Raw genomic sequence first — 26,437 nt, 5'->3', positions numbered from 1 at the left:
TTGGTTTTTGACAGAGTCGGTCTTTTTCTCCTTGCTTCCAATCCGCTTGTGAAGATAAGCTAATCAGCTGACTGTAGCTTCAGATCGACAGTTATGACAGTTGTATTGATCTTTTCTACCTCTATATCAAGGGCATCAGAGCAAATGACCTCATTTTCCAAAAATAGCAATAAGTTAACCCCAATTCCATTTCCTGGTTGGGATAATGTCATTTGCAATTAGCTTAACCTTTTCACATATTTGTTTAATACTTTTGCAGAAGAGGCAGAATTAGCTTCAGGTATTTTAAATCACTTGTGTGACGAACTTGACACTTGCTCAGTGTCAACAAGTGGCAGCTTTAGGGATGCAGACAAGAGGAAAGCGATACTCCCCTGATAGGTGGACATTTTACTTCACACTGCAGGCAAACGGCAGTGCTTCCAATTAGTGTTCATCATCTAATAACTTCATTAGCATTATGTGCAATGTGGATGGATTTGCTCAGATGGATTAAAAGACCATAGGCTCCTGGACATAAGAACCCAAAGGGCCACCCACACACGAACACACACTAATCAATATCCTCCCTTCTCTTAATATCCCTGTAGTGCCGGTACACTGCACTAATAAGATATAGCCTTTATTTGCCTTTATATATAACTGCAGCACAGGGACGCATCCCTCCCCCTAACATTACCCATGCTCGTATCTTAACAGCATTTTAGGGAAGTCTGGATTACATTACACTCAGTTAAGGCCGAAAGCATGCGATAAAATCAGCCACTCTCTAGCTAAAATGAGTTCAGCCTATAGAGCAAATAAGGCTTCATGAAATACTATTGTCAACAGGCAACAACCAAGTGACAACCCATTAGAGAACCAACACAAGAAAAGACGCTATGAATGTAATTAATATTAAAACACTAATGTGCAACACTTTAAATCTTTAAAAGTATCAACAATAGCCTGTCATCATAGTCCAATTTCTGTGTCAGTTTGTTCTCAGTGGCCATGAGATAAAAGTGCCTGGTGCAGAACCATCAAAGTCCTCAGCTCATTTCGAGTCTACATTGGAGTTTCACAGTTAACAGCAGATTCTGAAACATCCACAACACAACATAAACATCTGGAAACAATGATTGCAGTTCAGAATAATTGGTCCTTTAGTATCTTCGGCCTTTGAGAATGACCCTCGAGTGATTCAGCTAATCCCATTAATGCTGTTATCCAGGCCAGGCAAAAAAATTTAAGCAGTGATGAATCTCTAAATAGTGAAATGTTATCTTCCTTTTAATTCAACATCAGGTTTTGTCTGTCTGTATATCAGGCTAACAACCCTGTCACAACCCTCTGACCCTAGCGAGCTCCTGTACCTGCAACCGGATATTTTGCTGCAAGATCGGATACATTTAATGACAAAAATATGTTGTCTAGTAACATTGACTGAATATATCAGTATGTTCAGTATCAACACTCTATTTGCAAATCCCCATTTATGTTACATGTCAACATATTCTCATTATGTTCACAGCAAATGTAATGTGGTTGAAATCACATTTCTCAGGAAAACGGAATCTCTTGCAGTTTAGTTGTATAGGAACATTATTTTTAGAACAGGGCTCCAGGTTAATGTGAGCTAAGCTCAGAGGTGCTATTTACTAAGGGTTTCTCTGCTTAGCCACAAACCCATGCAATGATTCCATTGTCCTACTTTACGTATCAAAGTTGCTTGCAATCTTGATGTTTTCCAGAACTCTGGGGTCTGGGCATTTTGGACACAGTGCATCCTCTTCAGTGCATCTATCTGTCCTCTGTGTAGTCTTTGGTTAGTGAGACTCTACAATTTAGATTCAAATGAGGGTCCTGTGGATCCTCTGACCTCCTGGCCTATGCTACACCTTTTCAGTAATTAATTCCTGTACTCCTGTATCAATCATGTGGTGAACCATTTACATGCATTTTGTACGTAGAGGACATTTACCACAGGCAGGTCACAGCTGAAAACATCATAGATAAGATTTTAACTGTTGCATATGTTTTAGATGACCCCCCCAAAAAAATTACAAAACAATACTTTTACAGTGGTTAATAATAAACTTGCAACCCCAAAGATATTAGAATGTATCAATGTGTTCATCTGTTGTGCACAAAGCTACTCTCCTAATATAGTATCAAACAAGTAGTGTGGTGGCACTGAAGCATTGGATCACACCAAACCCTCCCAAACATTCTCTCCATCCTTAAACAAATATGTGCTGTAGATAAAGATAGCCAAAACCAGCTTGCTGTTGGCTCAGTCAGAATTTGATCTCCCAATCCATAAAGTAGATGGCCTTTCTGAAAGGTTTTTCGAAAAAGATTCCTGTGCCACCCAGGATCCCTGATATACTATTGAACCACACTAAACTCCCTACAAACAGGTTCAGGCAGTCTTTCATGAGGGCAATAGTGCAGGCACAGTTTTGTTCTTTTCACGATATGGAAAGACAAATCATCAGCGAATGTTTAATGTGCCTGTTGAGCAGGCGTGAGGTTTACTTGGTTTGGAGGTAATGGGGGGTCAGAGACTGCACTGTGCCACAACAATGCATTTGCTTTCCGTATTAAAGTTACTTGCCATCTTGATGTTTCCAGAACTTTCCCATGAATGCCAAGTCCAGGGTCTTCCATTTTGGACACAGTGCATCCTCTTCAATGCATCTCGCTGTCCTCTGTGTAGTCTTTGAGTCTAGTCTTTTAGATCCAAATGAGGGTCTTGTGAATCCTCTGACCTCCTGGTCTATGCTAGACCATTTGAGTAATTTATTCCTGTACTCAAACCATATGAATGCAACATGTTGAAATGGTCAAACATACTATACCGATGATAACAAAATCATGACACATCTTGTACATATACAATTGAGGTCTAAAGACAAATATTTTTTACTTGTATAGTTCATTGAGGCTTTCAACATAATTTTCCTAGATAGTAACCGTCTGTACCTTTCCTTTAACTAATGGCATAACATATCAATCATGTGGTGAACCATTTACATGCATTTTGTACGTAGAGGACATTTACCACAGGCAGGTCACAGCTGAAAACATCATAGATAAGATTTTAACTGTTGCATATATATTAGATGAACACAGACACCCCCCAAAAAAATTACAAAACAATAGTTTTACAGTGGTTAAGAATAAACTTTCAACCTCAAAGATAATATACTGTATCTTATAAATAATGGTTTAAATAGTTCATCTGTTGTGTACAAAGCTGCTCTCCTAATATCATATCAAACAAGTAGTGTGGTGGCACTGAAGCATTGGATCACACCAAACCCTCCCAAACATTCTCTCCATCCTTAAACAAATATGTGCTGTAGATAAAGATAGCCGAAACCAGCTTGCTGTTGGCTCAGTCAGAATTTGAGCTCCCAATCCATAAAGTAGATGGCCTTTCTGAAAGGTTTTTCAAAAAAGACTCCTGTGCCACCCAGGATCCCTGACATGCTATTGAACCACGGTAAACTCCCTACAAACAGGTTCAGCCAGTCTTTCATGAGGGCAATAGTGCAGGCACAGTTTTGTTCTTTTCACGATATGGAAAGACAAATCATCAGCGAATGTTTAATGTGCCTGTTGAGCAGTTGGGAGGTTTACTTGGTTTGGAGGACAGAGGCCACAGACTGACTCACTGTGCCACAACAATGCATTTGCTTTCACTGCAGTCGCTTTTCAGAAAACATCCAAATTACAGCGTGGGCGTAAAATAGAACCTTGATGAGCTGAACATTTATTTAAGCTCACCCTCATGATCAGTGCTGCAGAAAATGACATTGGGTCCTATAGGAATGATTACATTTCAAAGCTCCAAATATGCACCTCAGAGCCTCGAGGCAGCACAGAAAAGGTGTATTGTTGGCCCCATTCACCTCCCCCCCAGTTGAGGGAGTTTATTGCTCAGCACTTCACTCATTTTGATTAGCTGTCTACGCAGAAACACTGTCTAGCCGAAGGCTGAGTTAACTGGTGTCCATATGCTCACAACAGGTGTTGAAGAGGCAATGAAAGCAGGCAATAAAACAAGCGTTGGTGTTCTCTTGTTTTCAAATGGCCCCTTATGGCCGCACCTTTAGCTTTCTTTTCTATCTACCCATGATGTCCCCGCATTGAGTACCCCGTGAGTACACCGTGCGGATCATCAGTGCTATGCTAAGCCCATTTATAGTCACCCAAGATTAAAACATGAATTGCATGTTGCCACTCTAATTTGTAGCTTATATCACAGCATTGACCACTGCAGAAAATGACCTAAATATTCCTAATTGCCCAAATTAAAAGATTGATTGCACTGCCACAGATAGAGAGTTTGTGTTTATTGCTGATCCCATCGCTCAAAACAAAGACCTTAAGCACATTATAGGGAAACCTTTTGTGATTATTGTGTTTGTTGGTGTCGTAGCCATTGAGCTTTTCAGCTAATCAATCAATTCAACTTCCCAATGCATGTTTTATTATGTACACAGTTTGATATCTTTGAAGTACAATAGTTATTATATTATTCAAAATAATTTTATTTCGCTAGAAGAGTGATAAGTGGCTAACGTCTGCTCAGTAACATTTGAATATTGTCACTTATAATTTGGCCAGTCTGCCGTTACAGTATGTACAACTGTCGCTTTAAAAAGTTACAGCTGAGAAGAATAAACATTTGTTTTCCATCGGCTTTATAAAGCTTGTTTGTGTATGACAGAGTTTTCATTTTAAAATGTACTTTTTCCTCCTTTGTATAATTTATTATTGTCTGCTTTGTCACTGGATGCTATGAATTGCTTTTGAAGCCATTACTTTATGCTTGAAGGAAGTTTCCGACACACGGACAGACAACACGGCTTAATTACTATGATTAAATGCAGTTGGACGACAGCTGGAATCTATTTTGAATCCACAAAGATTGTGAACCTGAGGTTATTAGGAACCTTCTCTTCTCTGTTTTCCTTCCCTCTGTCCACTCGATGCTCCTGTATGCCTTTCCTTCATGCTTGCTGTGTTTCTTTTCTCTGTTTGCAGGGGTCCTTGAAAAAACTGTGGAGGGGGAAGCCACTGCTCTAACCAAGGCTAAGACCCTTTACAAGTCCTGCACAAATGAGAGTGAGTCAGCAGGCATCAGATGCCAACACAGACTTGTCCTTCTGCTGTCCTCATTTCAAATTTCTAATTCTCATTAAAGTCCAAAACAATAAAAGTAATATAAATGTAACAATTGCTGTGTTTTAGCTTTGACACAAATAAATTATCAGTTCAAAAACATTTTTGGCTTAGAAGTCAGATTAACGTCCTCAAATGTGCCAACATTTGCAAAGATTAATACAGCTACATTAGACTTATAATATAATATAATATAATAATAATAACAACAACAACAACAACAACAACAACAATAATAATAATAATAATCATAAGTTTTCCTTTGCTTTTTTAATTTCTGACTTATGAAATACATGTGAATAAATATTCATTAAAATTTTTTTTTTCTTGTTTGTGTTTATTCTCCATTCAAGGTTTAATTGAGCAGAGAGGAGGGGCTCCTTTGCTCGACATGCTGCCAGACATGTTTGAGTGGCCTATAGCTGTGGACAACTGGGAAATCAACTATGGTGAAGCATTGTTTTCTACACAGTCACACACGATAGATGAAAGGTACTGCAATTCTTTCTCCTTCATTGTTCCTTGCATCTCTTATCTTCAGGTAAAACATGGAGGTTGGAAGATGTCATTGCCAAGCTGAATGAGAAATATGGAACTCAACTCTTGGTGAACTTTTTTGTTGGCACCGACGACAGGGACTCAAATTCTCACATCATTCATGTAGGTGTGCAACTGTAGCTAAAAAAGTCCCCACATTCATCTGCAAATTATGAAAACTTTATGTATGAATGTTTCCACACGCACATCCTTCAAGTTTGAAAATAACCACCCACCAGCTTCTTCAAATCCGACTTCTTTGGCTTATAGGATAAATGTTTTCTTGTCTTATTTGGTGCCAGTTTGACCAGCAGTCCAGCCTCGGCCTTTTGTCCAGAGATTACTATACCTGCACTGGACCCTACGCAGAGGTATGTTTACAGTTCAGATGCATAAACACACGTTTTTAATTATAGTGTTCTTACAATTAAGGCATTTAACCAATGCACAGTGAAAACATGGTCATTTAGCATGAGTTAGTTCTGGAAAACAGGACACCCAATAAATGATGAGGGCATCAGTGGAAACATTTGAATTAGCTTGGTACATATTTGCACACTTACATGCTTAATGAGTTTGTGTATACAATAAATAATAATGCGCTCTGAGGCAGTAAATAATGATTAAAATCTAAGAGGCAAAACAAAACAGATCTGGTTGTGTCTCAATTCAGACCAGATGTGTGGGATTGCAGCAGACATCCTGTGCTCTGGTTTTGCTTTAAACTCTGCCTGGGACTCTTGATTGATATGCAGAAAACAGCACTTAAGTGCACTTAGCTTGAGGGGGCTGTGTGTGTATGCGTATCTGTGTGTAAGTGCATGCTGTCACCTCCGGTTTTTTGGTCAAAGGCTAAATTAAAACCAGTGACCTCCACTTCTTCCTGTTAAACTAAAATCAAGATGTGTGCTCGACAGGCGTGTCGGGCCTACGAGCAGTTCATGATCGACCTGGCTAAGCTGGTCCGTGCTGACCGAGCACTGCACATCAATGAAACCAGCATCAGAGAGGAGGTGACACGAGTTATGGACCTGGAGAGGGACATCGCCAATGTAAGCTTGCATCCACACTTTGCAATTTCCTGGCAGATGCTGAAATAGTTAGTAAATTTGTGCCTTTTTGTTCACTGGAGAAATTAATAGAAGGAGACCTTGTTTTCCAGCAGCACTGCATATATTATCTTCTATCTCAGGCTTCACACAATGGGAGAACAACTTCTGACAGTATGGCCCTCCACGCCTCCATTCGTCGCCCAAACCTCTCTCCTCTCTGTGTATTTGTGGCTCCAGTCTGGAGCAGCTGCTGTGTAAAACAAGCTGTTAACCAGCCTGATCCTTACACAACTCTTCTCAGACACCAACAGGTTTCCCAGTCCACGTTTGTCATTCTGTGTCACTCCGCTCTGCTCGCTGCCATGCTTCACTTCCCCTCCACTCGACTAGTGGTTTTTACAAGGCAGTCACAGAGTGCGAGCTCTGACATTTACAGACCTGAAGCCTCCCGAGGCTCCAGCACCAGAAAAGAAATCTGTTTTCTACTGCTGGACCACTCGCTGGAATGGTGCCTGTGTGTGAGGAAAGAGGCGTGTTGTGCTGTGACAGCATTCTTAATGTTTTTTTCTCTCTAAGGCTACTGATCCACCGGAGGATCGTAACAACCCCGTGTTGCTCTACAACAAGATGGAACTGGGCAATCTGAACGCCAACTTTACTCTTCAATTTGAATCCCAGGTAAAAATAAAGTCTCGTCTTTTTCTTTTTGACCTTCCTTCTTCTCCCTAATGTAGTTTTTTTCCCCCCCCCCGGTGTCTGTGCTTGTCTTGAAGGCATTTAACTGGAGTTACTTCACAGCTAAGATAATGGATACGGTGAACATCAGTGTTCCTGACACAGAGAAGGTCATAAACTACTCCCCCAACTATTACAGAAGACTCAACCTCGTCTTGGCCAGATATACAAAGAGGTGTGTGTGTGTGTGTGTGTGTGTGTATGTTTGGAGTATAACAGAGTGTTTGTTAGTGTGTGTTTGTAGGGGCAGGAGAGCACAGGGTGCAATGAAAACTGCTGCTCACTCATTACTAATTAATAGTTGTGTTTTTGTTAACGTTGTTCCTCTCCTCACAGGGATCTGCAGAACTACATGGTGTGGCGTTTTGCTATGAACATGGTGGTGGGCCTGAGCAGAGCTTACAGGGACACCAGGAAAGCCTTCCGCATGGTATACCACAAGGACCCTGACACTAAACCTGCCTGTATATAAACAAGGATCAACAATTTCCAATATTTATATCCATCTATTCATTATCTTTAACCGCTGTGAGGGTCGCAGGGAGGCTGGAGCCTATTACTGCTGCCATCGGGTGAGAGGCAGGTTATCCCCTGGACTATCACCAGTCTATCAGGACCACACACAGAGACACTTATATTCACACCTACAAGCAAGTTATATCTCCAGTTTGTTTCAATGGATGTCTTTCAACTGTGGGGGGGACACTGGAGTACACAGTGGAAAAACCCACGAGAACACAGAAACACACAGCTGAATTCAAACCAGGGACTTTTTAACTATGAGGGGGCAGCATGATGGTGTAGTGGTTGTATGGTTCGGAAATTGTTTATTCCCTAAATTTCTTGTCATCATAATAGGCACTGAGCTAGACATTTTGGAGTTAAGGCGTTTTCAAACCCACCTGGTTGTGTTTGGTTGAAGTGAACCCTGGGTTTCCAGCCCCCTTGGTGTGGTTTGTGTCTGCGGGTCTGAACACAGCAACATGCTCGGGTACATAACGAAACAACCGTATCAAGACGCTGCACTCAATGTGGCCTCGTTCAGGCCATAAATGAACTCTAGAGCGGTTTGTTGGTGGTGAGAACGTAGACCCACCTCCATCGGCCCCAAAACAGCATGAAGCTGAACAGCCATCGGTACAGAACAGGATCTAACTGCTGTGCTTACCTTCATATTCCTTCCCCAGATTCTTTTTACGTGACATCTTGTCACACATTTTGGAAACAGACAAGTCAGGCGTTGAGCTAACAGCAACATGCTCCCAAAGACTGATCTTCTTTATTATTTAATGTGCTCACCATTACAATTTGTCCTGACAACAGATGAAAGGTATTAGATCCTTAAAGTTCTTGCACTTCATTCGAAAGAAACATGTACAGTATATCTGTACCTGTGACCTGTTAGGTTAAAAACAAGTAAATGCAATGCAGTAAGTGTCCAAAATGTCCCCTATTGTAATCCTAGATGAAAACTCCACCAACTCCAGATTCATCTCTGCACAAATGAGAAAGCATCTGGTGGTTGAGATTTGCCTAACTGGAAGTGACCAAATGACATAGCCATCCCCAAAGCCGTGCTGCTGGTATTGCTAAAAATAAACCTGTTGGTGCAAAGTGAAAAACACTATGTAAGACTTCTTAAATTATTCCACAGTATCGCCTGACCAGCCAGGCTCAAGATGTTCGCCCCCAGTTCTGTTCCTATTCTTCCTTCCCTTTTAAAAGTCTAATTTTAACAGTCTTCCTAATCTAATCACTTCCCTCCTGTCTTATTCCTTATAGTCCTAAGTGAAATGGTAATGCATAATGAAGGCGCAGATGAAGAATTGCCATGAGCCTCTTTAACCAGTGTGCTGAGTGGTTTACGCTGCACCTCTAATTGATCTGTGCCTTGTTACTTTCCCTGCAGGCTCTGACTGGAACAACATCAGAAGCGGCAGTGTGGCGACAGTGTGCACTTTACGTCAACAACAACATGGACAACGCTGTAGGACGACTGTATGTGCAGGAGGCCTTCTCAGAAAAGAGCAAAGAACTGGTCAGTAGAGAGTGGATTTTATTTGCCTTTATTGTTGGACATTGTCTGCAAGAATTCAATTCCACGTTTGAACATTCGCAATTGGTATGAGATAATCAGTATACAGGTTGTGTGTTTGCCACAAAACAGTGTAGAGATGTTTATGCATTACTGTAAGTTATTCATACATGCAGTGTAAGAACATATACGTATTTCTGTCTTTTACTCACCAGTGTTTTTGTCACCTTTGTGTCTTATGTCTGTACCGTAGGACTGTACTTTTTTTTTCTTGCACCATTGAAAGTCACTGAACAAGGTCTCCTTGTTATCATGCCCACACCACCCACACTGTAACTCTCAGCTGTGTACGTGTGTGTGTATGTGTGTGTGTGTGTGTGTGTGTGTGTATGTGTGTGTGTGACCATGTACGTCTGTCGTAATGCAGAGTGTCTCACACAGTGTCATCTTCTGGACCTTTGCCCACTCTAGCATGTGGATCTGTGTGTGTTTGTGTTTCTGAAAAGCAACAGGCTGCCCCCCTTTTCAGCATACAAGTGCATATGAACACATTTGCATACTATGTACTGTATGTGTGTATGTGTGTAAGTGTGCTGAGTTGACCTGCAGCTGGGACACATGAAACACTCCTCACTGACCCTTCAGCCAGAGATATACTTCACGTATGGATACTAATTTCACTACAATTCTACTTCCATTTTATGCCACTTATTCCTTTCCTAGTACAAGTCAAAGACAAATATTGTCCTCGTAGAGGCGATCTTACTCAAAAGAGACGAATCTGACGGCCCAGCAAATGCTTCACTCCAGAGATCGTTGTATGATGAACATTGAACATTTATTGTTCTTGGTTCTCAATTTAGCCGATGACGGGTCAATTGTACATGCAAGTTTACGTACAGTAATCTCACAAGCACGTTCACAAACAGCATCATCAGACAAATTTCTCAAAGTATGGCTGAACTCACTGAACCTGCAGAACTCGGTAAGAAACCGTGTAACTCCACAGCTACACACTGAACCTTTTTCTTCTACCTTGTTGCGCTCCACACAACCTTGTAGCCTCTGCTCCAGCTACCGTGTCCCATCAGCATCCTTCAGTAGCTGGTTGAGGTTAAGGTTGAGACACTGTGTAATCTGAGAAATGAACTTGCAATGTGTCATACTGTACATGCAGAATACTGATACTCACCTGTTACTAATTAACCTCATTTGTTGTGAGATTTTCCGCTTGATGTTCCTTTTTTAACACGTAGAACTTTTCCAGTTTTTCATTGCCCCTTGCCCCTACATATTGCTGGCATGAAATGAAAAATATCTCAGTTTCAACATCTGATCATGTTATCTTTGAGCTATTTGCAATCAAATATAGCTTCTGTAGCTTCTGTGCATTCTTTTATTAGTTACATTTGACACAGCATCAGACTTTTTCTGGTTTGGTTTCCAGGTACTGATAAAATGAACATTACTGTGTTCAGTATGTGAAGACTGAATAAATTAAATTAAACAGAAGTGGATTACTGTCTATAGAAGCAAACTTTTATGATATATAGGGATTAAACAGGTATCCCGTTGTATAGAAATGTTAATTATAGAGGTTCTAATGTGCAAACAGGCCTGCATTTATGCCATAACAAACATCTATGCATGCACACAGTACCAACTCACATGCACACACACATGCTGCATGCTAAAAGGTTTTCAGAAAAACCTCATCAGTATGGTCCCTGTTGGTTTGTGGCGAACCACAGCATGTTGTCCGAGTGGTTATGCAGTGTGTTAGCGAGGGGTCTGCTGATTTGATGAGACACTGGAATGCCTCTGTCAGCTGGCTGTGGTGTCAGAATGTGGTTAGGGAGATGTGGAAGAGTGACCTTCTTTGTCATGGTAGTTGTTATTATTTTCCTCCTACACCCTTTGCTTCTTTATTTGCTTTAGTACTTTGTAAAAAATTTTACTTTTTTTTTGGTTTTTGTTGTTGCCAAAAATCCTTTCGCTATCCACCGATCATGGTATGTAATTTGTCTGTCGCTCTGTGTGCAGGGCCATGCTTCTAAATATTATAACTTAGGACTCCCACACATTACACAAATGTTAAACGTCCACCACATGTTCATGAAGAAAAAATATCTTTTGTTGTGGATTTTGGAGCATATAAAAATAAACAATCTCGTTATCTTGACAATAACATTTGCGCCAGTTCTGTGTGATGTGAAGACAAGTATGTTGAAGAGAGAAATGTTGAAGAAGTGTGTGTTTAGTGTTACATCTGCATTTGCTTAAGAACAACAGCATAACCACTTATTATATCATTTAGATTTATGAGCAGACAAAATACCCAACCTAAAACCGGTGACTGCAATTATAAGTAAATGCATATATTTAAATCATGTCAATCGGCAGCATTATCAATAATGCAGTTGCATCTGCTTGCAGTCCATCACATGTCTGCTGTGGAGAATTTTAATACAACACAATGAGACTTTTGTAAATAACTGAGGGGATTACTTTGCATACTATAATTTCAGTTGTCTTTTACAGTCACTAAGCATAATACATGACTTGTTGTTACTGCTTATTATTATTACACCAGAATATAATATTATTTTATGACTGGTGATATTACATAAGGTCAGCGGAATTGAAACCCCGAGTGCCTCGACACTGATGTGTGATACGTTGCCAGAATGTTTTGTGCGCTGCAGCTCTGCACACCTTACAAGAAAAACTCATGATGAACAGTTTGTACTGAATGATAGTGTTGCTTTATATTCATACAGTACATCACGTATCAGTGACAAATTTGTGGCTGTTTCTCTTTTTTTATGTGTGCGTGCGTATCAGATGGAGGAGATGATTAAAGATATTCGGGAAGTGTTCATTAGTAACCTCCATGACCTGACGTGGATGGATGCTGAGACCAAGAGAGCAGCTGAAGAGAAGGTATTGGTTATAATTTTTTGTCTTATTGCACTGCATTGTCTACTGTTCTTTAGGATAAGTGATGAACAACACGTCTGTTTTACTTTCTTCTTCGTTCTTTAGGCCCGAGCTATTCGGCAGCGGATCGGGTACTCTGACAACATCATAGATGATGAATACCTTAACAATGAGTACAAAGATGTGAGTGTGTAATGCTGCGATGGTGGATGTTGCAGAATACAAAGCAGGTTCATTGTACCTGCATATCAGTCCTATGAAAACATCTTGGCCGACTCTTGGCTTATGCAAGCTTTTGCTGGTGAAATGAACGGGTGTTGATAGCTCTCGTCATTGCTAATGCTCCTGTTTCTCTTCTCCTGGCGGTGTGTTGGCGTTAGCTCAGCTACCATGCAGATAGATACTTTGAAAACATCCTACAGAACCTGGAACATGTGCAGAAGAAGCGCCTACGGAAACTCAGAGTCAAAGTCAACAAAGAGGAGTAAGATTCCCCATGGGTTCGGGTTAGAGGGGGAAAATAATGCTCAGCAAACAGGCTTTTACCTCGATGTATAGTAAATCACTAATAATAAATGACTTATTTACTTGTGTGACACACAATCTTGTACTTGTACACGGTGCATTTGCTGCCTCCCACACAAACTCCTACTCACTCTTCCACTAAACACAGCAGGGATGCTAATATTAGTCTGGTTATTATTAAATACAGGTTAATTTAAATATGTTTTATTGAATGTGAATTGTGCTGCGCCTCCTCCTTACTGTACTCTTTTTAAAATTTAAATTTCCAGGTGGGTAACTGGAGCTGCTGTTGTCAATGCCTTCTACTCATCCAGCAAAAACCAAATAGGTATTTTTACGTAAACGTGCAGTTATTCAAAATGTAATATTTTGGAAAGTTTTGTAGAGACAATCCAATTTATTTGTTTCGGTTTGTTTTGTTTTTCTTGGCGTTAGTGTTCCCTGCAGGGATCCTTCAGCCACCCTTCTTCAGCAAAGGCCAGACTAAATCTCTCAACTATGGTGGCATCGGCATGGTAATCGGTCACGAGATCACACATGGCTTCGATGACAATGGTACGATTTTGCACACCGTTGCTTTCTGTTTCCCCCTTGAGGCACTTTTGGCACCTTGCACTGGTGTTTGGACAGAACTATTTCTCTGTAACTGGTACCATTTCAGAAAATGCCATTTCTCTGTGCTGGCTCAGATCAGATTTCACCACACTCATTTTTATCGGGTTATTTGAAGTTATTAAGTATGATGTATTTCAAAGACATCAGAATTACCTTTATACTGATCCACAATTACAAATCGCTTGGAAAAACAATGAAAATGAATACGATGGAATGGAAGATTGCGGGATTTGAGTGCCCTCTAACCAGACAATGTGTATTTTTGGGGTAGAATTTGTTTTGTTGATCAAATCCAGCCACCATCCATCTGGCTTTTTTTTTCATAGGCCGTAATTATGACAAAGATGGTGACCTGAAGGACTGGTGGACACCAGACTCCACTCACAGGTTCCTGGAGCTGTCCAAGTGCATTGTGGATCAATACAGCAACTTCTCTTGGGACCTTGCAAACGGCCTTCATGTATGTCCTGGTAGACAATCTCTCTTCTTCGCTCGTTTTTATATCAGGTTTTGATGTACTGTACAGCTGAAATTTCTCATATTACCCTCAACCTTGCTTTCTTCTCATTTATTTGCTGTCCTGTTTGCCACCCTTTCTATTTTTTTAATTCCCCAAGATATGCAGCCATATCTTCTCCCTGCTTCAGGTGTTTTAATATTTTGTGTTGACAACTCTCTCTCCCGCTCTTTGTCTCTAGTGCTCTGCCCTATCGCTTTGAACAATTCCTTTTTTATACCCTGGGAAAATTATTTTTTCCCAAAGAGTGATATTTGTGATTTGTTGAAATGCAGTAGAAAAAAATATTACAATCTCCCTTTATCCTTTTTTCCTCTACAATCTTTGTGTTCTCTCTCCACATGTCCTTTTTCTAGTTAAATGGTAACAACACCCTTGGGGAGAACATTGCTGACAATGGAGGGATACGACAGGCATATCAGGTAATGAGCCCACAAACAAAGGAGGAAACTTTTATAACCTTGGTTTACAAAAGAGATAGGAGATTTGGTCTATGGCTTGTTGTTGTTAACGGCTTCCTAACAGTAATAGACACGTCCTTCTGAGATGTCTATTACTCATTAGCTGTTGCAAACACAACAATATTTGTCAGTTTGTTGGTCAGAGAAAGAGTATTCACATATTTGAACGCAATATAAGATGATACTTACTTTCTTACTTTAGTTCTCTCACTGTATACTGTATTCTTGGGTAGAATGTAACAAATACACATTACAATGAAATTCTTTCTCTGTATTTAATATAATGTGTCTTGTTTTTATACTGTAGGCCTACAAGAACTACGTTAAAGAACATGGAGAAGAGCCACCACTACCAGGCATTGACCTTTCTCACGATCAACTCTTTTTCCTAAACTTCGCTCAGGTAGTAGATGGATTGATCAATGCGCTATTGGAATGTGTATATATATTGTGGTGTTTTCATAAACCTAAAACCTTTTTAATTAGTTTGTTTGTTTCTGATACTGTGGTGTCTCTGGGTGGTGAAATAATGCTTGGATCACTGTACCGAATGGATTAAACTGGGTGGAAAAATGAAGGCTTTTGCTGTATGGGTGTTAGGATGGATAAATAGGAAGCCGTACAGTCTGCAGTAGTACAGCATGCGCTAATCTTAAGCCTTTTCAGGTGTGGTGTGGAACACAACGACCAGAGCAAGCTGTTAATTCTATTAAAATAGATGTACACAGTCCAGGGAAATTCAGGTAAACACAAAATTTCACAGAATCATGTACTGTGTACATTTCTATGAAAAGTAACATTCTAATACATACAACTAAATCAATTAAATTAAATCTTTATCCACCGCAGAGTACTGGGATCCCTTCAGAATTTCCCCGAGTTTGCCAAAGCATTTAACTGCAACAAGAGCAGTTACATGAGCCCCGACAACATCTGCCGTGTCTGGTGATCCACAGACCACTGGGACGGAGACTGTTCTGACATGGGTTGTCCCTGTCCACCCTTAAGTATCTGTCCCCTCTGACTGTTGGAGCACTCGTGGGTGGCTACGGGAAGTGAAAGCTCCTCTTGACTCATTTTTTGGATGGACCAGGGCTGGTGGACTGACACTGCAGTATGCACTTCCTCTGAGGACAGCATGGGACCGTACTTACACGAACAGATGGCGAACTGTCCCTCTGACTCGTCTGATACTGTAGTTCATTCAATCAGCCTGATTTTTCTGCTACTCACTGGATACAATCACTCCTTTTGTTTCCTTTTCTGTTTTTGTAATTTTACTTTAATAAGTAATTTCTGAAACTACCAATGTTTATGTGTGTCTCAGTCAAGAGAGGGGCAGACAGACAAATGTGCTCAAACCCACTGGCATCTGAAAACGTCACATACCCACCCACAATCATACACATAAAACAGGGCTGAACCACTATACTGTATGTGGGACTGAGCTTGATGGCACAAAAAAACCTCAGGTGGTTTAAGCCTTCACCTATACACTGATACACCTGTAATATACTCTTTGGTTATACATAGATTTAGATTAGGTAAATTATTCCAGAAAATCGGACTTTATTTTGTTCAATAAACCAGTAAGTACTTAACCGCAAACACAGATTACACAATATTGTTCTATGTTTAATGGTAAAGGCCTAATTACAGTTAGTTTCTTGTAGTAGCAGTATTTCAAATCAAACCAAAATGAAGTTTATTGCCTTTAAGATAACAGCTGGTCATGAATCACTTGAGCTGACAGTCGACAGATACCAGATTCCTTTTACATATTCAGAAAACCTCCCGTGTGTCTCTCTGTTGATTCTTAGTTTTTTTTTTACCTGGTCATTATTATCACGGCCTACTGATTTGTATTATATGGTCTGTCATGCTACTTTGTGTGTAGTCACAGAAGAACAAAGGAGAAGGAAATGTAACATTAATAGTTTGACTTTATGGCAACAGGGCTTTTTTTTTTCCTGCCAAGAGTTAAGAGAGATAAAACGATCAATGCTACTCCCCTGTCTTGCTACAGCCAGATGCCAAGTTAGCGCTTAGCTTAGCATAAAAACCAGTCACGGAAACAAATGGCCTGGCTCTGTCCATAGAAACGACGACTGGCACCTCTAAGAGTCACTACTTAATATACTGTGTTATGTTCCGTTTGTTTAATCAGTACAAAAACTAAGTGTGAAAGCACATCATGGCATCTCTGCTGGGTGACACTTGGAGTCTTTAAACTTCATTCTTTGTATGGATTAAACACACAAATTCTACGTTTTTAATATGTGAGTTTTAAAGGTGCCAGGTAGTCAAAAACCGAGCCAGACTAATTTATTTTTAGCATTAAGGTAATATTTAATATAGTGTGGTGAAGTCCTTCTGATCTTTAAAACTAACTCTTGACAAAAACAGTATATTTCACTTTTATCATACAAACTGAAGCAAATATCAAATGATAATATGATAAGCATTGGAAAGAAGGTTAATTGCAAACTGAGGGCCGGCTTTTTGCTGGAAACCCAATGAATCTTTTAAAAGTAAATGTTGTATTAAGTCAGTGGATCCCAATTTAGTCTGGCTTTATTTTCTTTGTTAAAGTGTAACTAGGGCTATGACACAAGGTTGTTAATTGTGGAAAAGTTTTACTTTTGCCTTTTCAGTAATTAGTGCAGTAATGCACTGCTATCGTGTAGACCACTTCTTCTGAGTTTCCTTGTCATTGTTTATACAAGCTTTCTGCCTCTCTGTCACTGTCACTGACTCCCTCAGGCTCTCCTTTCTTTTTGCATCTCTCTCACACTCCACCTGTAGACAGACAGATATACCTCAGTTGCCTGTATTTAGATACTTTATAATAATGAGTAATAATCATGATATGGAGCTTTTTTTTCTTACAAATAAATCTTGAAATAACTTGAGTCTGCAGGGGAGTCATTCTAAAAGTGTTTGTGTGTGTGAGTGTGTGTGTGTGTGTGTGGGCAAGTGTGTGTGTGTGTGTTTGTGTGTGTGTGTGTGTGTGTGTGTGTGTGTGCTAGTGTGTGCATGTTACTTTAATTTCAGGCTTCAACATACATCTGGGCACAATAAAATGACACTTTAATTCTGCTTGAAACATTTTTTTTAATGTTGAACTTAAATTGCTGAGTTGACTGAAATTAATTTTTTTTTTTTTTTTTTACTTTAAAGTATGTTATCTTTTTTTTTATCTCCTTTTGCTCTTCACAATCAGTCAGTGATGTTCTTACTCAGAAGTTAAAGACATTCTGTTTCAGCCAGTATCTCAATTTACACCAGTGTTGACATAAGGGGAGTATGAATGTGGGGGTTTAGTTTAATTTCATAATTCCCATAGAGAAGGAAAAAGGTGATCAAACGTAGCATTAGTCCAAACTCTTTCCTTGCTAATTGGAACTATAAGCATTTGATGAGCAGGGGCTAATGTGTGAAGTTAGTCAAAGGCATGCAAACAAATGAATGTGCAATATCTTTATGGAAGCTCCCAAGCTACATACTAGTAAATATACCCCATGCTGCAATGAACCGGCAAGCACATTTCCTTGCACAGAGCTGGCTTGTTCCCAAGGTAAAACTGAAGAGGTAAGCAGTCAGAGAGAAACAAAACCATAAATACATTAAAAACTTCCCGGGATTAAGGCAAAAGAGAGAATGTATAGGCACAGAGAATGTATAGGACATGGTTAATGAGCACGAACACCACAAATATCAAACTTTGAAGGCAAGTGACAAACATGTCTTAAGGAATAGGGGGAAGCTTAACAGGGGGCAGAGCCAACACACACTTTTGCAAGTACACGAAAATAAGTTGCAAAGTTTGTGACATTTTAGAGGCTGCTACCACGTTATGAAATATCCTATCAATTATAGCATTATCGTGGATTCTTCGAAAACTTCAGTATGAATCCTTCTGATTGGTGGAGCTGACCATTGGCATTTGTGGGCAACTGCTCCAGATTCCTCAAAATGTCACCAATGTGGCAGAGTCATAGAGATCAGTGTCAGGCATCATGTAGTACTTATTATTTCATTCAGAGTGAAAGTATTATAACAAGCCTGTGTGAGTGTGTGTGAATTCATTTCCATTTCTCATTCAAGAGACTCATTCAAATATTGGTTTTAGCTGAATATCAGTTACAATTGCTTATTTGCTGCCTGGCTTCCCCCCTTTTGTTCTCACTGGCTGGTGGCACTTTGGCAAATAATTGAAGGTTCACACCACCCCATTTCCTCGTGCTCTCACCCTCCTTGTCATTAGCAGCGATGCTAACAATCATCACAGCTAACATTTCAGCACTTCAGCACGTTCCCAGGACGATGGATAGAGGCTGTTTTGCACTATGAAAACTATACTCGGCTGATGCTTTATCGTGAGGTAACACGGAGCTTTGGGGGTGGGGCGTCTGTCAGGTATAAACTTCACAGGAATAAGAAATGATACTTAAGTGAAAAAAATGTCTATCGCTGAGAAAAAAAAACACATCAGTAACACTTGTGCACTTAAGGTTTTTGACAGTTTTTTTAGAAAAGTCACACATTCTAGACCTTCTTTTGTTTTTGCTCCCAAAATAAAGTTCTGCTCCCCGCTGTGGCTTTATGGCTAGAAATAGGCACAGTTTTCTTTCATGTGCCCTTTGGGTGGCCCTAACGTTGGTGTGTTTGTGTGCGTGTGTGTGTGTATTTGAAGCGGGGAACTGGGTATGCAGCCTCAGGAATGCCTATCAGTGTGTGTGCCTTCGTGGTTGTAATAACTGTGTAGCAGTGTTTGGGACAGTGTGTGGCGTCTGAGGTGTGTGAAAAGTCAGTACAATGCAGCTGCATGCATACTCGAGGCCATATCACATGTGAGACAGAGATGTGCACAGTATGTATTAGGATAGTCAAAAAGAAAGTGTTTCAGAAGGGAAATTAGCTGGCACGGGGCTCACTTGATGGAAGGGAGCTCTTATTCTGAAGTGCACTCTCACTCTCCTCTCATAGAGGAAGGCCACTGATAACAGCCCATTCTGATTTTGAAGAGACTTATTTTTTTATTGTTAAAAAGTTGGAATTGCCTTGAAAACCAACTGGTATTACGAAAAAAACAGTTCACTGTGGTCTACAGTAGTGTGCTGGTTTGCCAGTCTCAGTCTTTACTTTACGAGCAACAGAAAAACAACACATCGAGGTTTATTAAAGAATGACACAAGTGGTACAGTTGGCCTCTCATACTGAGCATTAAAAATCAAGAAAACTAAAGGCAAACCAGTGAGCTTCAATGATTCAAAGAAGGTTATTTGTACAGTACAACACACATGCTTTACAGATAGACGACAAGCTGATACTGAGACAAAAACTAAACGTTGCCTCACCAAACGTTTTCGCCCTGAACATTAGAACAACTTAAAAACCCACGCCATGAGCACCTGAGGGGTCATGCTGGTTCATACGCTGGAAATTTAAAATCAACATTGTAACTGACAGGCACAAAGTGTGAAGGCTTTAAAACTGATGTAACTGAGTGAGTGCGGACCTTCAGGTCCTGGTCAGCGCTCAGGAGATCGACATCTGAAGCCAATGTGATTTACAGCTTTTTTTTTTCAAAACCAGGTTGAAAAGCATAACAACCGTCTTGCCTAGTGCATATACGTCAGCAGGAAATACTTTAGCTGTATTTCTGAGATGATACAAAACAGATTTGGAGATATGATCCATGTGAGCCCTAAAGTTCGGGTAGATGATGCCGAGTACTATTGGCTACTAAGTCAGAGTTTTAGACATATCTTGCAGGGATTTAGCCTTTGAGGTTTTTTTAAACATATCCTCATTAAGCTCTAATGAGTTCTGTAATAATAATCATAGGCTACGTCTAAAAAGTGTATCAAGTGTATCACTGAACGGTAACATGGATACAGACGTTGGGGCCTAAAACCAATCCTGGAAGAACATTATAGGTTATTTTAGAGGTTTATGAGAAACTGTTTGGCATCAAGAACTACAGAAAGTAAGAGGCAGCCAGTTAACATTGTTAGCATTTGAAGGAATTTGCTGATGAGGGGCATGAGGGGCAGCAGTCAGGTCTGTCCTGTTTATCTAAATAAATCTTACTTTTATCAAAGCTGTTCTTGTCCTACAATATGCACAAAAGCTAAACTGAAACTTTTCTAACTTGATGTTTCAGGAAGATTAATTTTGTTTATCTAAACTTGTACTTAAATGTGAAAGATTGGAGATTAATATGAGTTAGTACATCATTTACTCCACCACCGGTTGGGTCAGGAGGCTGCCCTATTGTTCCTGACCTTCAGTGTCATGGCTGTAATAACTGGAAATTTCCAGCTTCTTCTTATTTGAAAGTCCTGTGTTTTGAAACCTGCACATGTCCACTCTGATCTCATCTCTTACGCAGACCTTTTTGCTTTGGGTTTGTTACGCTCCCCACTGTGCCTGTTGCTGCTGTCAAATCACTAATACCTAATTATAAAACACATCAGTGATATGCACCTTCTGGCCTAATGGTAGATGCAGTTTTCCCCAGCTGCAGTATAATTATAATAATCATAACAACTGATAATGACCATATAATGGAGTAATAATACTTGAAACAACTATCTCCAGGATTAGGTAATCAATTGTGTTAAATAAGGATTTCTTAGCTTAGCTTCAAAATAAACAGAATAAAAATACAGTTTAGAATGCTTTAATATTATCTGACCACATTTCTCTTTGGATATTTTCCCAATAGTGCATCGTAGGTGAGTGTGGCATAATCTCTATGAACTTCATCATGCCGTTTTGCATTTGTAGGAATGTGAAACATTCTGGCTCTGTGTGAAACAGATGTAACTGGATTACTGGCAATGTTAACTAAAGATTTTGCCACTTTAGGAGTTAACAACCCACTACAAATTGTGAAGTTACATAACACCACGCTAACTGTTGGGGGAAGATCTTGTAATCTAAATAGACTGGTTACATGTGCGTGCTACAGTGGTTGGAATGGTTTACTCACTTATATTTGTTTTGGCTAAAAGGTTAAATTGTTCAGATTGGATAGGGATGTTGAGAGATGAAGACAACAAATTAAAATGCAATAGCAAGCAGAAGTGTGTTGAAAAATGATTAACAAGAAAAATTTGAACAGTTTTGCTGCTAATATGACTACAGACAAACGGTAACTGACCTACTATGGCAGCAGCCCTGACCTAACACGGTGAAAGTCATCTCTTCCCTTTGGAGTTTTTGAGATGAATTGCATTTATCCCCCCAGCCTTCAGCCCCTCTCTGCAGGAATGGGAGAAAATGAGAAAATGCTCACAGCAGAGTCTGTAGTGTCACAGCTGTTTTCAAATATCATTCACATAGAGAAGGAGACACATTTAACATTTACTGCACAAATGCTGAAATGTATTTGTGGACACTCAGGACAAACAGAATATAAACACCTATTCAATATATATTACAGTCATGGCTAAATATTTTCCATTAATGTATTTCTATCAATTGACATAAAATTTTACTTCTTATAATCAGCTTTACTGTCTCTAGAATTAATGCAAAACAGCGACATCCTGTGGCCGCTCAGCTTATCTGCACTGTATATCTGAGCCTGCAGTGATCGACTTTAAACTGGTACAATAATCTCATTTCACTTTGATTCATAAATCAAAAATAAAGAACGTTACAGAATGTTTTGTCCATTTAAACATAAAACATAAAACCATGTGCTGTTTTCTGCTCTGGATCTGATTAATTCTTCACATGTTGGTTTACTTAAATGTACTTTAGGCCACATATTCTAGTAACTGATGTCATCTGTATAATTGCAGAGTGGAGGAAAGTCATTCATGCTTTTTTTTTCTCCTCACATTTTGACCAGGCTAGTGCAGTGCACTTACCCTTTCCCTCTTTTTCTTCTTTTTAATCATGTAATTCAGCCTATTTCAGCCTCTCTATTACACATACAATCCAATAATTTAAATTCTAAACAAATCCAGGGGCCTAGTCGTGACTGAGGGTACTGGACAGTTGCTGAGACTGTTTAAAATAACCCATTGCTCTTCTTTCAGCAACAGACAAGTGAAAGATCAGTTTCATTACTTTTACATCTCAGTGCAGTCAGTGACAATTCTAATTAACTGCTTCGAGTTTCCGACTGGCATGAAGGTCATAGCACTTTATTGGTTCGGCTGATATGACCCATTTTCTGTCACAGTGCGGCTTTCCACTTCTTTTTTGACAAGCCGTATTCTGCAGGGGTTTCGCATTTACTACGGCTCCATAATCACACAGACTGAGTTGTTTCCTGCGTTGTTATACTGTACATTTTCATACTCAGAAATATTGGATTCTCATAAGAATATCCCAAATGTTTGAGTCATGAACAATGAGTCATAAAGAGCCGTGGAGTCCATCTTCTCCAGTTAAATCATCCAGGGAAAGTCAATTAGTATTTTATCCCCTCATGTCTGGTTCTAATGCTGCTTTCAGATCTTAAGTGTGTTCAGAAGGTAGCAGCTCTGTAGTTACAAGAAGACCACAGTAGTCCAATTGTGGCTTTTTCTAACAGGGTTTATTTTAAGGTTTTATTGATTTTATTTTTGAAGCACAGCTGGAACTGGCCTAAAGCTACCGCTGTAACAAACTTGAGAATTCCCTATGTGTTGGTGGACAGCATCAGATTCCCATGTTGTGCTCTTTTCTCTTTGAGGTCCACACAACAAGTTTGAGACCAAAGGAATCATCGCTTTACCTCAACACCCCTGGGCTTTGAAACAACTCGCCTCAGGCCAGTTCTAAACACCAGACAAACACCAGCGGTACTGCTAACACTAATGCTTATATTTCCAGTATTTCTACTATTAGAATATCAAGAGAAATTAAAAAATAGTATACATCCTTAGAACTCAATAAACTATAATGATGCCAAAAATTGCATTTATTATTATTATTACTACTATGAAACATCAGCATGAAACATTTGGAGTCACCTTCGTGTGCTGACAAATACATTCCCTTTTAAGTGAAGTGCATCACACTCTGCAAACAAGAAATATAATCCACAATTGCAGAAACACAAGTAATGTACAGGTACCACCACCTACAGACTGATCTATTTCCGACACATTTCAAATCACTGTGGGCTGTGATAGAGGGTTGTGTGTCTTGTGGGTGTTTTGCTGTTGGAGTAAAAAGACCATAAGCTATTACCGCACGTGTGCATGAAAGACTGCATGTATTAAGATGTTTGCCTGCACGTGTCTGCGCCAACCCTAATGCATGGCTGTGCTACAGAACGTTTACATGTCAGACTGATGTTTGCATTTAACAAAACAGCAAAAGTACAGGCTTATTTGACCTATGGAGGCTTATAAAGCTCATAGCTCCTGCTTACTGGAAAGTGGATGTGGCACAACCTGCAGTAACAGCCCGACAATCTAATTCCCTGTTATTAAATGCAGACTTCAAAATGCTCCTTGAAGCTGACAGTGCTACGATTAAACATTTGGAGGCTCAAATATTATGGCAACTTATGAGCTGACATGTCGGGCAAACAGGAGTTGCTTGATGGCTTCTAGCTTAATTTTGAGTATTGACTGAAATATTTCAGGGTTTGCTTTCTTCAGCTTAAAAGTTCAGTATGTTGCCCAAAGTAAAATTGTACAACAAGTGCTTGCTATTGATAAAACAAATTAGCAGCAAAATGTCCTCCAGGCTCGTCTCAGCATAAAATAATTAAAAGTGTGTATGTGTAGCTCTTCACCCAATTTTCTTTCCATTGTTTTTCTCTTCAAAAACAACAAGAGTGTGAGAGACTACTCAAAATAATAAAAGACAGACTTGTTGTAGCCATGGCAACGGCATTGCCAGTCCCAACACCCGATATTTTTGATGCCCAGCTGTGTGACATGAATACACAAAGGATACACAAGGCTAATCCACACGCACAGGTATATCCAGTCGCTATCTTTTGTTTTAAAACACTGCCCGTTTTTGCAGCGACTTGAAAAACTAAAGTGCATCGTATCTGATGTTCATAAAAAAGTACATGTTCTTATTATAGCATGTATTTAATAGCAAAATTGTGTGTATGTATTTCAAATTGTTATGTGTAAAAGACACAGATGATTACACGATATACAGATACAGAAATATGTTTATTTAATCATTTATACCAGGACAGATGATTATTCATGTCAAAGGAAACTATCTTCAGCACTAAACATCATTACCACTAGACCAGGGCAGAAATCCATCACAATCCATTGCTCAATTTATCAGCATTGTAACAGCATTTCCACATCTGCCAAAAAAGGTGTCAGTCTTTATCCAGAAAATTAATATCAAAACATATAGATGGTCTTTTCTTTCTTGTATTCTCTGGAAGAAGAATTTGATTTCTGTGATGAATTCAATTTCTCCATCGCACTTCTCTTTTCTGCCAAAGAAAGAAAATCAAAATCCATTAGCGGTGCACAGGCTAAATTAGACCCCTATGAATTTCAATTGGTCTGACACTGCAGATACTCTACAAATATATTTTGTGCCTCATCCACACACACAAAGCTTAGTCTTTCAATAGCTGTGAGAACATCACTGACATTATACATTTGAAAGCCTCCCACCCAGACCGGAATCATCAAAATTAAGCCCGCAGTGTATCTCCAACTCTAACCCAGATCCACCGTCATACTAACCTCAACCCAACATAATCACCTGTACAAGGTTCAATTGGAATCTTTGCAGTACTTGTTGCAATATCTCAGCAACCTATGTCTGGATCCAAGTGGTGGGTAGTCTGTCAGACCAACAGTGCCAGACTATTACTGTAGTGCTCACTGATGTACATATAAAGAAAAATATGTACCCAAGCAAATAGGAAGACAAAGTAGACAACTGCTGTGCAGCCAACAATCCATCCAACCATCAGCAGAACAGAGAAGAGTTTGTGGGATGAAGCTGCTGGACCCACATCTAGAGAGACAAATATAGACACAGTTACAAAGTGTTGGGAGGATATGGAGAGATTTGGTTCATTTTTACGTCTCTCTCTTCTGGTTGGAATGTGGGTTTCTTACCTCTTTTGGACATGGCGCCTCTCTCCCCTCTAATGTTTTTGTTGTGACGGGTGCATTGCCAGGCTCTGTGCAATGGAGAGTTTACGTCGGTATCCGGCAGGGCCGGGTGGAACAAATCTGGTGGACCTGGAATTAAATCCATCCTTACACTTTATCAGTCCCATCTATCTTAAGCTTGTTCCCCTCTCTTCAACATACAAGCATTATATCACTGACAGAAACTTGATGCTTTTCCTCCATCCTCTGGAGGTCAGTCACGTCAGGTTCTCTGTGGACCTAGTCCCAGCTGTGCCCTGGGCTCTGCTTACTGTATCCCCTCTGGAGGTGCTGCTGCACCTGGGGTTAGACATTTAGTCTCTAGAGGGAATTCTTGGTATTTTTCATTTCAACTACAAACATAATGAATCTATGTAAACTGCCCAAAATTCATGTTGTGTTTTGTTGTAGCACAAGGCCCCGAGTTGTACCTGGCGTAGGCAGTAAAGGAAATAATGTTTTAGACATCTGAAACTATTTTACTATTTTGCTGATGGTACGATAACAAGACTGATTTCACTTTCATCTCTGTCCCAAATATAGCATGAAGATAAAGTTACTGCTGCGAAAAGCTGGTTAGTTCAGAGTCTGGAAACAAGGAAATCTCTATTTTGCTTCTATAGAAAGGTCAAACAAATCCTCCTAACAGCACCTCTAATGCTTGTAACACATATCTACAACCAAAACATGAGTCTTCCAACCTCGAAACAACTTTTGGTATGTGTCTGTTCCAATTCTTTATG

General features: G+C 39.8%; 1 protein-coding gene across 4 annotated transcripts in view; it reads left to right on the top strand.

Annotated features, from left to right (window-relative positions):
• LOC137129339 (neprilysin-like) overlaps positions 1–16,588 on the top strand; it is a 30,621-nt gene extending 14,033 nt beyond the window's left edge. For all 4 annotated transcript variants that reach the window (XM_067508372.1, XM_067508373.1, XM_067508375.1 and 1 more), the window contains exons 5-23: positions 5,038–5,118; positions 5,529–5,624; positions 5,717–5,835; positions 6,015–6,083; positions 6,630–6,764; positions 7,341–7,442; positions 7,538–7,674; positions 7,836–7,929; positions 9,409–9,537; positions 12,379–12,477; positions 12,580–12,657; positions 12,855–12,958; positions 13,269–13,327; positions 13,435–13,554; positions 13,941–14,074; positions 14,488–14,553; positions 14,900–14,995; positions 15,259–15,335; positions 15,442–16,588. In XM_067508372.1, the coding sequence (XP_067364473.1) occupies positions 5,038–5,118; positions 5,529–5,624; positions 5,717–5,835; positions 6,015–6,083; positions 6,630–6,764; positions 7,341–7,442; positions 7,538–7,674; positions 7,836–7,929; positions 9,409–9,537; positions 12,379–12,477; positions 12,580–12,657; positions 12,855–12,958; positions 13,269–13,327; positions 13,435–13,554; positions 13,941–14,074; positions 14,488–14,553; positions 14,900–14,995; positions 15,259–15,335; positions 15,442–15,541 (1,895 nt within the window). In that variant the 3' untranslated portion in view covers positions 15,542–16,588. The remainder of the gene's footprint in view (positions 1–5,037; positions 5,119–5,528; positions 5,625–5,716; positions 5,836–6,014; positions 6,084–6,629; positions 6,765–7,340; positions 7,443–7,537; positions 7,675–7,835; positions 7,930–9,408; positions 9,538–12,378; positions 12,478–12,579; positions 12,658–12,854; positions 12,959–13,268; positions 13,328–13,434; positions 13,555–13,940; positions 14,075–14,487; positions 14,554–14,899; positions 14,996–15,258; positions 15,336–15,441) is intronic.
• The last annotated feature ends 9,849 nt before the right edge of the window (positions 16,589–26,437 follow it).

This window comes from Channa argus, chromosome 6 (assembly GCF_033026475.1).
Source record: "Channa argus isolate prfri chromosome 6, Channa argus male v1.0, whole genome shotgun sequence".
In the NCBI taxonomy this organism is placed as follows: Eukaryota; Metazoa; Chordata; class Actinopteri; order Anabantiformes; family Channidae; genus Channa; species Channa argus.
Note: the sequence above shows the minus strand (reverse complement) of the source record. Positions and strands in the feature narration are given on the sequence as shown.